The 15,094-nt window shown below is 53.9% G+C and overlaps 1 protein-coding gene across 2 annotated transcripts; it reads right to left on the reverse strand.

Moving 5' to 3' along the window:
* Window positions 1-591: 591 nt before the first annotated feature.
* On the reverse strand, window positions 592-6,583 carry AQP3 (aquaporin 3 (Gill blood group)). 2 transcript variants are annotated; one of them, XR_006294895.1, is made up of 7 exons: window positions 6,407-6,583; window positions 3,250-3,376; window positions 2,755-2,892; window positions 2,259-2,377; window positions 1,713-1,930; window positions 1,162-1,624; window positions 592-992 (listed from the first exon to the last, which is right to left on the reverse strand). XR_006294895.1 is itself a non-coding variant. In XM_043565222.1 (6 exons), the coding sequence occupies exons 1-6, from the start codon at window positions 6,512-6,514 to the stop codon at window positions 1,456-1,458; spliced, it is 879 nt and encodes a 292-aa protein (XP_043421157.1). In that variant the 5' UTR covers window positions 6,515-6,583; the 3' UTR covers window positions 592-1,455. The 2 variants fall into 2 exon arrangements, 1 of the variants encoding a protein (XP_043421157.1); XM_043565222.1 differs by having other exon boundaries at window positions 592-1,624.
* Between the last annotated feature and the right edge of the window lie 8,511 nt (window positions 6,584-15,094).

Here is a 15,094-nt window from a genome sequence, read left to right on the forward strand (position 1 = left end):
TCGGGCAGAGCCTTGGAACGAAGCCCTTTTAACGGTGGTGCCAGAAAGATCCCTGTGGTCCTGTATAGTCTGGCTGAGGCCAGCCTGGAGGCAGGGAGGCTGCTAAGGGGGCTGTGGCCAAGGTCTGGGTGGAGGTAACAGAGCCTAAACAGCTGAGAGCTATAGAGGACTATACAGGTGACTAGTCTGATTGGCCTCCTCCAGCAACAGGGAGCTCACTACTTCTTGAATAGTAATCCTCCCCTTTGGGCAGCTCTGCCTGGGAGAAAGTTCTTTCCTAGGCCAGGTTCAAGCCTGCCTTCCTGGGATGATGTGTGGGTGCAGGGATCAGGAAGAAGATGCCACTCATTGTGTAGGAAGATGGAAGCTTGGGAGAAAGTGTGGGGCCACTGAGTTCAAGCTGAGAAGCTTGGTGAAGAGGCTCACTCACCTGTCTGTGGGACTTACTCTTGCCCCTCAAGCAGGGCCCGAGTACTGCCCCTAGGGTGCCCTGGCCTGGCTGGGCACCCTGGGTATTTGTGGTTGGACACAATGAAGCTCCTTAGCTGGCCCCAGGACAACAGCAGAGAAAACAGAGAGAAATTTCCACAATTGGCAGTTTTAGGGACACATTTTATTGTTTTTTATATATATATATATAAAAGGCAAAAGAGTACATGTGTTGAGTGGAGAATTAAAGGGGTGAAGACCCTATTTTAAGTAGAGTCTCCCAACCCCCATCCTTAAAACTGTAACATCTACTATGTATATTTTTTAAAAAACCAAAAAACATGAAACTTATACCTGGACTTCACCCCACCACCACACATGCCTACATTATGACAGAAATACGTTCTCTGCTCCTACTTATGTACAGCCAGAGCTCCACACCTGGGCTGGGGTCTCCTCCTCCCGGTCCTACCTCCATATTCCCACCCTACCTCCCCCAAAGCCTGTAGAAACCCCCTGCTAGAAAAAGGGTGCACGCATGTGCACACACACACACACACACACTCAGAAACACATATCTGGACCCTCCTCCACATGGAGCCCCCAAAACATGCAGACCCCTGGCACTTTCCTCACTCACAGAGGGGACATACCACAGATGGACCTTTCCCTAGGCTCCCCCCACAGCTAGAATCCTTTCCACTTGGTCCCTTGCCCTGATATCTAGGAAACCACACACACACACACACACACACACACACTCAAACACCAGCTGCCTATTCTCACTTTTGGGGAGACAAAGAGATATGTTGGCCCTACTCCCTGTCCCAAAACAGCTTAAAGACAGTGTCCTAAGGTCCTGTTTGGGCAGGGTCCAGTGGAGAATCCTGAAGAAGGCCGTCCCACTGCAGTGGGGAGTAGAGGGAGTTTCTTAGTCCGGGAGGGGGACCACAAAGGCTTCCAGGGAGCAGCCCCTGCACAGTCTGTGGCTGCTCAAGAGAGGGTGGGGAGGTGGCCCCTGGCCACTCAGATCTGCTCCTTGTGCTTCACGTGGGCCAGCTTCACATTCTCCTGCTCAGTGGAGGGTGCAGGCTGCTCCAGGTGGCAGCCGATCATGAGCTGATACACAAAGACTCCCGCAATGGAGCCCAGGAGAGGCGAGACGATGGGCACCCACCACCAGTGTCGGCCAGTCCTAGGGACAGACACATGTGGTCAGGGGAGGGTGGGGAAGCAAAGGGAAGGCGGGCTGGGACAGGCTGGGTGGAGGGGGCTGCACTCACGTGAAGACTTCAGAGCCCCAGCCAGCAATGGCGGTGAAAAGGCGAGGGCCGAAGTCCCGGGCGGGATTGACAGCATAGCCAGAGTTGAAACCCATGGAAGTGCCGATAACGAGGACCACCAGGCCCACGGTGAAGGCCTCCAGGCCACGGGGGACAGGGTTGTTGTAGGGGTCAACAATGGCCAGCACACACACAATGAGGGATGCTGTGCCAATGAACTGGGGAATGGAGAGGACAGGATGAGGACCTGCTCCTACCCTACCCTCTGGTCCCTCCTCTGTCCTTGGGCTCCTGGAGCCTTAACACTTCCCAAGTTCACTTCTCTCCAGCAGTGGTGCTGGCCCCTGGGGAACTAGCTGAAAATGAAGATTCCTAGGAATCTGCATGTTTTATAAGTACCTATCACCGTGATTCTGGTGTCAGTGTCCCCACACATTGAGACAACCCTGCTATAAACAAGGAGTCCTGTCCCCCAGCCCCCCATGAGATGCTCACAGCAGCTTGGTCCTCCTCTCTGTGTTCCCCTAATGAGTCCCCAGCCCATACCTGGTCGAAGAATCCATTGACCATGTCCAAGTGTCCAGAGGGGTAGGTAGCAAAGATGCCAGCTGTGCCATTGGGGCCCGAGACTACAAGCTCATTCTTGGCGAAGTCCCAGATTGCATCTGGTGAAAGATTAGACCCAGAGTGGGTGAGGGCAGAGGCTTACCCAGCTCTCCTGTCTCAGGTCAGGCCCACCCTTCTGGAGGATCGCAGGTGAGCAGCACATCACTGCTGTATTACTCAGGAGTCTATGGAAGGGTGGCAGGGGCGGGGGAGGGGGGTGGGCAGCGAGGATGGTGGATGGCCTGAGACTCTGTTGCCCAACTTGTTTCTTTCTTTCACCTTGTGCCCCCAACCTTGGTCCTGTGCAGTGAATGAGTGAGTCATAAGCTCGGGGCCTGGGCAGGCCCCAGCTGTCTGTCATTAAAAGGCCTGGTGCCAGGAGGTCCCAAGCAGAGAAAGGGAGGTAGTGGAGGATGGCAGGGTGGGGAATGCTCACCATAATACAGCCCAAAAACAATTCCAGCACCCAAGAAGGCTCCCAGTGTCTGAGCCAAGGCATAGATGGGCAGCTTGATCCAGGGCTCACGTGCCAAGAAACACATGGCAAAGGTCACAGCAGGGTTCAGGTGGGCCCCTGGAAGAGAGGAGATGGGACCTATTAGTCACTGTAACCTCCCACAGTTGGGGATCCCAGGATCTCTAACCTCCATATTCCCCTTCTTTGGCCTTAGGGGGCAGGGGTGCAAAGGGTTTCTTGTACCAGATGGTGAGTTGGACTATGTAACAGGCCAACACTGATAATCTGATTCCAAGGTGAGAGTCAGAGGTTCAAAGTGTCAAGTTCCTTCTCCACTCTCCACTTCAAAGGGCTCAAAGCTGAGGCCACAGCTATTCCCTGCCCTTGAGAATGGCCCCCACCACCTCATTCCCCAGTTGGGCACCCTGGGGAATGCCCTTGAAGGTAATGACTGAAGGTGGAGCAAGGCCTTACCAGAGACCTGGCCAGCAACAAGGATGCCCAGGGTGACAGCGAAGCCAAAGGCTAGGTTGATGGTGAGGAAACCACCGTGGGTGCCCCGGCTGAGCACCACCTGGGCCACGGAGCCACAGCCAAACATCTGTATCAGGAAATAGAACCAGGCAGGGAGAGTGAGCCCCAGCAACTCTCACTCCAGAAGGAAGGAGTAAATCCAGCAACCTCCACCTGCAGTCGTCAGAACGGGAAGCCATTCCTGGGGGGATCCAACCCAACCCCCTCCTGCTGCAACTGCACCCTGAAGAAGAAGCAGACATGCCCTCCCACCCACAATGCCCAAACTCTAACAGGGCCCTATGGAAGGGACTGGAAGCAGAGTCAATGACAGGGAGCCCAGAAGATGGCTGGACCATCTTCTCTGATTTTTCTGGAATCTCAGTAGGAGTGAGGTGTAAGGGAACAGCTTTTACCTTAGCATAGTTTGTCCTCCAGCCCTTCAGGTCTGGCCCACAAAGTGGGAAGGCTCTCACTCATCCTCCCACCGCCCCCACCCCCACACTTGCCTCCTTCCTTGCCCCAGAGAAGAGCTGGATGGGAGTTGGGCAGGGGGCGGGCAGTGCCCACACAGAAATAGGGAGGAGGCCAGAAGTTAGGCTGAGTCTGCTTCTGAATCTGGAATGTCAGAGCCCCTGCCCCTGCCCCTATTCCTGTCCCAGAGTCTCCTCTCCCCACCTTCCCTGACCTGACCTCAGGAATCCAGGTTCCCTACATAGATGTGGAGGTCCTGAAGACAAAGGTCTGAGTGGCTCCTCTCTCTAGCCCTGACCCGGGACTCAGCAGTGCAAGTGGAGAGACTGGCTCTAAGCTTTCTGACAGGGATGGAGGAATTCAAGAGGACTAAGGTCCCTGATGTACTGCAAATACAGAACATCCTATTCCTCTTGTTCAAATGTAAAAATGTTTCTGTGCCAGCTGTAAAGAACTACCACCCTGAGCTCCCATAGTGTCCCCCAAAGCTGCTCAGGCCCTGCCCTGGGTCTCCTCTTCTACCTCCCCATAACCAAAAGTTTTATGTCTACCCAGGGGGCAGTTTCCAAGACTTGTGCTAAGAGCCCTTGTCCATTCTGACAGGTCAGCATCCTGTTGTACTGGGTTGTTAAGCATTTTGATTATCATCCCTCAGAAAGACCAAGAGATAGTGAGGAAGCCAGCGGCAGTGATGCGGGGCAAAGGTGTGTAGGCAGGTGAGAGCAAAGATCAGAGATTGTGGGGGGGGGGGGGGAGGGAGGCACATAGGGGTCTGGGGCACGCTGCCCTGCCTGGCAGGCCCTGGCCTCAGCTCCTTTCCTGCCTGAGGCCCAAACCTGGCTTCATCCCAGGAGACCTTGGAGGGAAAAGCTGTCAGAGCCAGTTCCACCACCTTGGGGCTAATCTTCCTCTTCCTCCCCCTCCTTCTCCCTCACTCCCCACCTCGATTTGTACCCCAGAGAAAGGGGCTCCCCTCACTCAAAGGCCAGCCCTGATCCTGCCACTGCAGGCTCTAGGTCCCCAACTCACAGGGGTATGTAGGCAAGCCCTCCTCCACCACTCACCCATCTCCCGGGCCTAGCCCTCCTCCTCAGGCAGCCATTGAGGTTCTGCTTTTTCACTGACATCAGATGCCTTACACTCACCTGAGCCTGAAAGCCTTCACAAAAGTAACACCCTCTTTTTGTGGTTGGGGATAAACCAAATGATCCTGGGGCTCAGTGCAAGGTCTGACTGCTCCTTTGTGGCAGAGGCAAACTGAGATGTGGGAGGGGATGGAGAGGCCCCTCTGTGAATGTAGGAGACAACCTCCCCTGCGCTGGCATTTCTCGAACAGGGGGCTGGACCATAAATCAGATAAGCAGTGAGGGACACTAGGCTCTGGGGCAAGAGGGTGAAAAACACCTGCCCCTCCTCCCTTCTTGGCACAGGGAGACAAGGGATGGAGATGACGGGTAGGGCCACTAGTCTTGTGAGGGGCTGTGGATAAAGTGCCCCATCTGGCTCCTCCCTTGCTATTCCTGGAAGCCAGAGGTGAGTCTAAGAAGTTTTCTCCCCATGGCACCCATTCTACCACCATCACCCATTTGAGGTGGGCCACCCCAGCCCTACTTGCCTCTAGTTAAGCTTCCTAGTCTACAGGGGGCTGGCTGGTGTGCATCACCTACAGTGGGGGCTGGGGCAGGAACGAAAGAACCTATCCACTGCAATGAAGCAACTGAACCCAGAAGTAACCCAGGAGAAAACAGGTGTAACCACGTGAAGGGCTGAAAATCAGAGAGTAGCTGGGACAGGAAATGGAGACCTTGAGTGGTGTGTGCCTGTCAGACCCAAGAAATGCAAACAAAGTCACCCAGGAACAAGCTAGGGACGAAACTGGTGTAACCAAGGAGTAAACTGACCGAGGAGTAACCCAGGCAGGGGAAGTGGCCTACCCAGAGAACCCACAAACTAACTCAGAGGCTGTTAGAGGCTGGGGAGTAACTCGGTGTTTTGGCACAGAAGATGACAGCATATGTCTGGGTGACTGACAGAGTCTGGGAGCCACTCAGCACAAGGGGAGCAACTTTAGCGACATCCTGTCCTCTGTGCCCAGGGCCCAGCTGCCTTCCACAGCCTCGTATCTTCAGGATCCTTCTTTCTTCCAATTCTGCTGTTTGCACCCTGTGTGCCTTCCGCCCTCTGCCCCCACCCGTGGAAAACTGTCCTTGCATCGGGGAACTTTTGGACTTTCTGAAGCTTAATTATTCATTAGGGGCCAGATATCCAGGACCCAAATAATCTAAAAAGGGTCCATTTGCCAATGCCTCCACTGCCTCCCAGAGCTGGGACTCTGGGAACTGGGGAAAGTGAGAGCCAGAAGACGGTGGAGGTCTCAGACTGCAGGGGTGACTGCTGCCCCCAGCCTGTGGGTTGGGGCACTGGTGAGAGGGTAAAGGATCAGAGCCGTCAGTGGGAGTAACAGGTGGCACTCTGGCAAGTCAGAGCTGTCACAGACGGGGTTAGAGCTGTGGGGGAAGAGCACTCAGGGAGGGGTCATGGTGGAGAGCAGAGCTGGGAGAGGGGTCGGGCTGTCTCGAAAAGCAGCCCCTCCCGTGAACAGAGGGGGAGAGAGAGAAGGGCTTCTCCGGGCCCCTCCACTCACCACGAGAATGAGGGTCCCCAGGCACTCAGCCAGAGCCTGGCGAAGCAGCCGGTAGCGGATGTGGAGCATCTCCCCGCAGCGGGACACCAGCTCCTTCTGTCGACCCATGGCGGGAGTGGCGGCGGTGCAGGCGACGGCGGTGAGCGCGGCGGGAGGACGGCCGGGCGGTGGCTGTGGCCCCGAGCGCCGGGTGGCGCCCTTTATAGGAGCCGGAGGCTCTCGCCACGCCCTCCCGGCAGCCCCTCCCGGCGGCCCCTCCCGCTGAGCCCTGAGACCGCCCGAGGTGTGGGCGGCCGCCCCCAGCGGCTTGCCTGGGGAGCCTGGTGAGGACGCGGGGCTGCGGGAAGCTGGGGAGGAAGGTGGGGGGCGGGGAGGAGCTTTAGGGGTGGGGTTCGCGTGGAGAGGGCACTTAGGGGAGGAGGTGTGTTACGGGCTGAGAGGGGATTGCGGGGTTCTGAGAGCCAAAGGTCGGGTACAGGCATGTGTGGGACATGGCTGGGGAGGATGAAGCTGCCAGTGGAGACCTCCTTGCCCCACTCACAGTGAGCCCTGCTCACCCCCACGTGATGGTGGGGGTGAGAGAGACTTGTCAGAAAGGAAGGGAACTGGCCCCATCCAGCTCTACAGTATAGCTGGACCCGTTATGTCCTCAGAGAGGGGGCTGGAGGGAGGAGGCTGTGGGCCCCAAGGGAGAAGAGACCGTCTCATAGTCCAGACCTGCGTGGACTCACAGAACACAGGCGGAGTTCCAGCCAGAGTTCATGGGCCTGTTGTTCCTTGTGCTGAATATGTATCACATGTTGCATGTCCTGATCGGCTCTGTCCATGGCTATGTCCACACATGACATCTGTCCTGTGTACCAGATTGCACCTTCTGGACATTTCTCATGGCTGTGTACATGTCTGTTGAACCTGGCTAGGTTAACTGAATTTGCCACACGTGTATCTGCGCATGTTTTGCACGTGGCTCCAGAGGGTGAGCTGCAGTTGTCCTGACATGCCACATGCCACATGCTTGCCAGCAGGGTGAGTCCTACCTAGTTGTTTTTAACTCTCTCTTCTCCCACTCTGGCTGATCCCAGCCAGGGGAGAGTCTGACCCTTTAAGAGGTTAAGCTGGCTAAACTGTGAGAGTTGTCAGCCCCATCTGAGGTGGGACGTGGGGCAACTTTGCTCCTCATATTGCATTTATTTTTTATTTTATTTTATTATTTTATTTTATAAATAAAATCCCAAGCAGGCTCTGTCGTACTGTCAGCACATGGAGCCTGAAGCGGGGCTCAATCCCACCAACCTTGAGACCATGACCTGAGCCAAAATCAAGAGTCGGACGCTTAACTGACTGAGCCATCCAGGCGCCCCAAAAAAATTATTTAAAAAAATTAATAATTGGGAAACTGAGGAGTGGTAGCCTGGACCCTACCTCCACAGGACTGGGAGCAAATATGACTGCACTCCAGTTGCTATGGCAGCATTGCCTGGGGAGACCACATTTTCCAGAGGCACTTAATCCAGGTGGTCTAAGGGCCTTGGGGACTTATCCCTTGAGGAATGGCTGTCAGGAAGAGCCCAAAGGCTCTTAGGCCCAAAGAGATGGGATTTAGCAACACACATTGGGTAAATTTACACACTCTTGCACATGCACACGCACACTCTGAGACTGGCAGCCATGCTTCCCTATAAACCCTCAGCTCTGTTCACATGCTCATGGGATCCCCTTCACATGGGAAACTAGCCATGGGCTCAAACATGTATGTAACCCACATGTGAGGTCTCCCATCGCCCTTGGCCCAGGAAGGAGCACCCCACTCCTCCAGCCCCAACGGGTTGGGAGGTGCCATGGTGAATCAGGAGGCCATCACCAAGTGCCTACCCATGGCACCACTGCCAGTCTGTGACTCAAGACAGAACACTAGACTCCTGGTGCCAGAGCCCAGACTGTGGAAATGGGGAAACTCCCTTAACCATTCTACTTTTTCTTCTCCCTGCCATATGATGTGCTTCTCAGCCTCTCAGTGCCTCAGATGGGGCTCCAAAGGCAGCACGGGGCAGGAATTGGCAAGGAGCTCTCCTCAACACTGAAAGAACATAGGAACCCAAGCCCATAGCACCTTGTCCTCACTGTGCCCCAACCTGGGGCTGCCAGAAGGACAAGCCTGGCCTGGAAACCAGAGCACAGGAGAAAAACAGGGGAACTCTGCCACCAGCAGGCATATATGCAAGGCCCTAGACACACATGCATTTGCACTTAGCTTACATAGGTGTTCACATGTGCTGCACCATATGCTCCTACACAAAACTCATTCATATCTATAATTAATGTGTGGACATACATGTTCATACATGTACCTACACGTGCACAATGAGATGGATTCGGGTTGAAGCAGAGAAGGTATGATACAGGTAGAGCTTCATGTTTCTTAGTGGGCGTGAAAGAGGGGGAAGGATACAGTGCCTTCCAAGGGTCCTTTATTCCTGCCAGCCCTCATTTGGGACTAAAAGGGGTCTGGACCTGGGGAGTTTGTGCAGAATTGCCAGGCTGGCCTGAGTTGGGGGGGCAGAAGCAGGACCTCACTGTCTCTTCTCGTTGTAGTCAATGTCAACGGCGCCCCCTGGAGCCAGAGACAGAAAGAAGTATGGCTTCAGAGAGAAGTGATTGCACTTGGTAAGGCCAACTCTGAGTCACAGAGCTTACCTATAGCCCTCTGGGCTCCCTCCTGTGCTTTGGGAAGGAAAACTAGGGCCAAGTGCAAGTGCAAGCTAGAAGCCAGCCCACCTGGGAGCTCTGGGAGGATGCAGATGAGGAGGCACCACCTCGTCCCAGGGCATCTTGAGCAAGGTCTGTCTCACCTGGGCGGAGGGCTGAACCCAGGAAGGGGCCTTGACAGCCCATCCACCCGTGGGAGGCTGTGATTCCTTGAGGTCAGAGCTGGGGGAGTGGGTTCCCAGACAAGGGAAGGGCTAAAGATGCAAGTCCCAGCCTGCTGGACCAGAGGGGCTGGCTGGGGCCCTGTAAGGGGAGGTGGTGGCACACCCTTCATTTTCTGCCCCCCAAACTCTTTTTGTTTCAATAGGAGCAGCGTGAACCATCAGAAGACACATGGGCCTTGCTGTTAGCAAGTGGGGTGGGAAAAAGTGTAGACATTAGAAAACAAATCATGCTATAGTCTCCCCAGCCTCTTCAAACCCCCTAAATCTCTTCCGGTCTTTGGAACAGGGTGGGGGAGGGGCAGGCCAAAGCAGACATACAGACATTTTCAAGTTTAGAGATCACTTCCTCCCATTTGCAAAACAACTCCCAAAAGTGGGTGTATTTTTCCCCTTTCACAGATGACAAAACTGAGGTTTAGAAAGAAGTCACCTGCTGAGGTCTCAGCCAAGCATTGAGCTGGGATTCAAACCTCATGAGGATAAGAAGGTGAGGTGAAGAAGAGGGCCGGAGAGGCCAGGGAGCCTCAGGTCCAAGGCACAGGAGGAGCAGGGAGCCAGGACACAGGAATCCACTGAGTCTCTCCATACCACCTGAGCCCCTTTTCTAGAATGCACCCCACTCTTAGGCCAATGCTGGACACTATTCCTGCTCCTAGGCCTCAAGAGTTGGGGGCTGGCTCTGGACTGGAATTGGGAGTGGAGAGTGGAGATGAATCATCCTATTATGAGCGTCCCCAGACTGGGGGGCGGGCAAGCATCTCCTCCTACTGCGCCAACAGTCACCCCCTGTCTCCAGACAAGATGGCAGAGAGCCCATGAACACATACTACCCCCTTGGGCACTTCCAGCCACATGTCCAGCTCTGAGAAAATCTACCTTTAGACCCATATCCTGGGGACTTTGGATTCACCTTCTGGTGTCTCTGAGCTGCCCTTGGCACCCTTTGAGGACAGCAGAGAGTTGCAGAAGAGGCAGAGAGATGCGGCAGAGGCTTAGACTCCTTGCTGAGGAAGGATCCAGAGTTACAGGGGCCAGGCCAAAAGGTCAGAGGCTTCTTGCCAATCACAATCTCAGCTCCAAGTCTGGCTTGGCCACTGAACAGTCAGGTGACCTAGCCAGCTCTCTTCTCTCAGCCCTCAAGTCTTAGTTTCTTCATCAGTCACCTGGAAGTTTCATATGGAGTCGTCCCACCCCCCAACCCAGGGCCTCTGTAAGAATCAAGCAAGATTGTGGGTGTTTCAGGCTTTAAAAACTTTATCACACAGTCAACATAGAAAGCAAGACTCATTCTAGAAGCTGCCTCCTTAATCAGAGCCACATTTCCTCATATGTGAATATCCACGTATATCCACATGAGTTCTTGGCTCTGTGTTTGCATGTATCCATGGAGGTCTGTGTGTACAGGGGGACAACCATGGGGTTCATGCATGCATGTGTGTATCCATCAGTGCCTTTGTGTGCATTTGTGTGTCCAAGGGCCTCTGTGTGCATATCTGTGTGTGTCCCTGTCTGGGCCTGGCTGTGGGTCTGGGCCCAGAGTTTACAAAAGCCAGAGATAGAAGATGGGGATCTGTTGAGAAGTCTGGGGACTAGCTGGCCGGACAGTTGGCCCTGCCCCAGGCCGGCCTAGAGGGAGAGGAGTTAGTGACATGGAGCTGACACAGACCAGGTTATCACTACAAACAGGCCTAGGGTGTCTGGAGAGCTCTGGTTCACACCTCAGGATCAGGTCCCTGGAGCCCCTGGCCTTTATGTTTTCCTCTCTCTCTCTTCACTAGCAGGAAAGCTTCTGGAACCAGGATGGTTGCCTCAGAATGAGGGGTCAGAACCAGAGATTGAGGAAGAAGAAAAACTCATGGCCTTCCTGGGGGGCCTGAATTAGGGCCTGGCGTTTGCCTGGCCGCTGCAGCCAGGAAAGGAGCATAGAGCATTTGGGGGACTGAGGCAACCAGAGAGCTTCCTGGAGGAGGAAACATTTGGCTGGGGATTTTGTAGAGGGTCTTCCGGGTGAAAGCCTGCCAGGCCAGGCCAAGGTAGGTATGGCTGTTTGCCTGACACAAGATGAGAGCACCTGTAGTGAAGCCAGGGCGGGACACTGGTAGCACAGAAGGGCCTTGGGTTCTATACTAAGGGCCTGAACCTTATCGAGGGGCCGGAGACATTCAAGCTGTGCTTCTTTAATCCCCAGGGCTCTGAGGAAGCTCTCACAGGGACTGTGGCAGCTGGAAGCGGGGAGAGGGAAGGCAAGGAGGCAGAGCCCTGGTCCCACCTCCTGTTTCAACCACAGTATTTTAACCATGTTACATCAGGGTTCTAAACAAGATTACAATTGACAAATGTTCCACTGCTAAGAACAGAAACTAATGGGAGACCTGAGGGTTTTAAACAGGGAAGTGGTGTGGTCTCCATTTGCCAGTTAATGGAAGGCACTGGAAGGATCCCTCCAGTTGCTACGTGGAAGATGTGTTGGAGGGGAGAGGCTGAGACCAGGAGGTCTGGAAGGAAGCCACAGAGGAGGCAAAGAGGCCAGATGCAATGGGTACAGGGAGTGAGGAGAGTTTGAATTGGGGATTTAGGAGGCAGAGTGATCAGGGCAGGTCATCAAGAAGCTGAAATTGGAGGCGAGCCCAACTGGGTAGATAGGAACTTGAACCTGAGATGGAGCCCAGGACAACTGCTCTCTGAGAGGCCTGTGGTCTGAAGGGGGTGGGATGGGGGACCGCAGGGGGAAGGAGGCTCTGCATCTGGTGTTCCAGAAAGGCCATGGGCATGTGTGAGCCCCAGAATTCTCTCCCCTCATCCCAGCCCAGTCTGTGCTAATTACAGAGGAGCCACCGGCTGCCTGCCCCCGGGGGAGAGGTGTCACAAGGGGAAAGATCTAGGGGAGGGGACAGGCTACAGCAGGAAGTTCTGCAGTCAGACTTCAGGTATGACTTCCTGAGGATCTCTAGACCTGGGATGGGTGGGAACTGGGCTCCAGGGAGACCCCACTGATTGGGATGGAGGTGGGGATGTTGTGGGGGCAGATTAGAGAAAGGTCAAGATGCCATATCTATCATTTTTCTTCTTCAAGTTGAAATATATTTGACATATAACATTGTGTAATTTCATTATTTATATGATTGCCATTGTAGCAATAATTAGACCTCCATCACATTACATAATTGTCCTTTTTTTTTAGTGGTTGGAATAATTAAGTTCTAGTCTCTCAGAAAGTTTGTTGATTATAATACAGTATTGTTGCCTATATTCACTATACTGGGCATTAGATCCCTCGGGCTTATCTACTACTCATTGTAAATTCATATCTTCAAACATCTGTCCTGCCTCCCCTTCCCCACATATATCTATCTTTTTCATCCAAATCCCTGGTGGTCAAGTGGAACAGGGGACTGGATCTCAGGGCCTCCTTATTCCTTAGGTCAGGGCCCAGTCTGGGCCTTGTCAGTCTTTGGAAGACCCCAGCCCTATCCTGTGGAGGTTTCCAGTCTGGAACAGTAGGGGAGAGCTGGGTCCTGCTTTTGAAGAGGTCCCAGTCAGGGGGACAGAGATTTCAGGCTTGAGCTAAGGTGGACCAGAGTGTGCACACTCTCAACCCTCCCCTATCCTTGACTCTGCTCCTTTATGTCTTGCTGATAACAGCTTTATTCTGCTGCCCTGGGTGGAGGGAGAGGAGCAGGGCTGGCAGGTGGCCCAGGACAGAGGAGGGGGGCAGGCTTTGCACTCCTCTCTGCCCCATTGCACAGATTTAGAGTTCAGCTCTCCATTCCTTTATTCCTCTTCACCCCAGCCCTTGGCTGCAGGAGAGCCCAGGCTTGGCAGCGGGGTCTGGAGACAGGATTCTCTGGATCTCCACCCCTAGCTCCCTGTGTGACCCTGGACAAGTTCCTACACCTCTCTGGGCCTCACGCAAACCAGAAAAATTATCCTCTCCATCCTGCTTTCAGAAGTTGAACTGTGAAAGGGAAATGAGTCTCTCTCTGGGTTTGGAACACCCTGGTCCCCATTAGTGCCCTGGGCAGTCTAAGAGTCCTGTTGCTCCCCACACACACCCTCCCCCCTCTCTCTGCAGCAGAGGGATGGGCAGGCAAGCTGACCTATGCTTGAGTAGGGTAGGGGTGACTCACGTGCCCCAGGCTTCCCCTCCCCTTAATCGCTCACCTGGATTAATCTATGACTCACAAAGCAAGTACCGGATGTTGGAGGGGTTGTATGTACGTTTGTTTATTGGGGTGGGGGCACTTGGACGAGTCCAAATCCGAGCAGCCCTCAGGACTTCTTTGAACGTAACCTGCTGCAAGGACCCCTAGGCTTTGGGGTCTTCCTCTTTTTCTCCAAAGTAATGTGCTGGGCAGAGGAAAATAGGGTCTTCAGCTGAATGGATTCCAGTTTAGAGGAGATGGTGATACCACAGTCAGAAGAGAGGACACTTTGAGAATTCACTAAATGTAACCACACAGCGAGGCTTAGAAGGTCTGACAGAACTGGGGAAACCAAAGCCCCGAGAAGAAGGCTTTGTTTAAAGCCACAGAAACAATCCAGAGTTTTTGCCTCTGTTTTTTTTAATGTTTATTTATTTTTGAGAAAGAGAAGCAGAGAGTGCAAGCCAGGGAGGGGCAGAGAGAGAGGGAGACACAGAATCCGAAGCAGGCTCCAGACTCCGAGCTGTCAGCACAGAGCCTGATGCACGACTCGAAGTCACAAACCGTGAGATCATGACCCGAGCCGAAGCCAGATGCTTAACTGCTTAGACTGAGCTACTCAGGCACCCCCCACCCACCCCCCAGAGTTTTTGCCTCTTTATCTGAGAGCTTTCTCTCCTGACCTACTCTTCAAAAAGAGAGTTCCCCTTTTACAGTAACTCTGAGCTGGAGACAAAACCTGCACACAGACTAGTGCATACAGACATGTCCACGCCCCCCAACACACAGAGCAGACAAATCACTCCATACATCAGACTCCTACCCCATCATGTCCACCTGCAGAATTAAATGCAGAACCCCACAGAGGCAGACACACCCATGGGGATGTATAACCTACATCCTGCCCAGCCTTGCTCACACAGGAGTTCCTAGTCTTCTCTCCTTCCCTTCCAATAAAGTTCCAGCTCCTCATGCCACCATGGTCATCTTAGACCACACCAGCCTCTTCACCCACTTCCTAGAGATTGGAGGAAACAGGTTGGAGCTACAGTGTGATGGACTGTGAGGTTGGAGCTACAGAGAGATGGAGCCTGGGCTTCCTGCTTTCTCCACAGTGCTGAGCAGGGAGTGCAGAAAGGATGGTACAGCTCCTTGGGTTGAGTTATTTGCCATCTTCCCTTGCCTCACTGTGCCCCTGACAAAGCCATTACCGTGCCCATTTTACAGGTGGTGAAGCTGAGCCCATCAAGGGAAGTGATTTGCCCAAGGAAACATGGAGGTAGCAGGGCCAGGGCTCATTTTCCAAGTGGGGACTGGTGTCTGCACCTCTTGGAGCCACCTGCTGCAGTTTTGCCCGGGGGCAGATTCTGTTCCCTCCTTCACCAGGATAATCTAGAACTGGGTTTGTGAAAAGGCCAGAAGCTACAGGACTGAAGCCGACCCATGGATGGAAACAGGATGGTTTGAAACAGGCCAGCACCATCCTTCCCCAGAGCCTACAGAGGGACTGTGGAGAAAGTAAGTGAAGAGGAACCAGGGAACACCACAGAACCAGGGTCCATGAGGGCCGGAACTGCATTTCTTTCCCCAAACACAAAGCCTTGTACACCTCTGCC

The sequence above is a fragment of the Prionailurus bengalensis genome, chromosome D4 (assembly GCF_016509475.1).
Source record: "Prionailurus bengalensis isolate Pbe53 chromosome D4, Fcat_Pben_1.1_paternal_pri, whole genome shotgun sequence".
In the NCBI taxonomy this organism is placed as follows: Eukaryota; Metazoa; Chordata; class Mammalia; order Carnivora; family Felidae; genus Prionailurus; species Prionailurus bengalensis.

Excerpts from the sequence above, each read along its gene's own strand:
- AQP3 (XM_043565222.1), bottom strand. The coding sequence starts at position 6,514 with ATGGGTCGACAGAAGGAGCTGGTGTCCCGCTGCGGGGAGATGCTCCAC. Across the intron at positions 2,893-3,249 it reads TGTTGCTGGCCAGGTCTCTG|GGGCCCACCTGAACCCTGCT; the intron begins GTAAGGCCTTGC and ends CCTCTCTTCCAG. Across the intron at positions 1,931-2,258 it reads TCAATGGATTCTTCGACCAG|TTCATTGGCACAGCATCCCT; the intron begins GTATGGGCTGGG and ends TCCATTCCCCAG.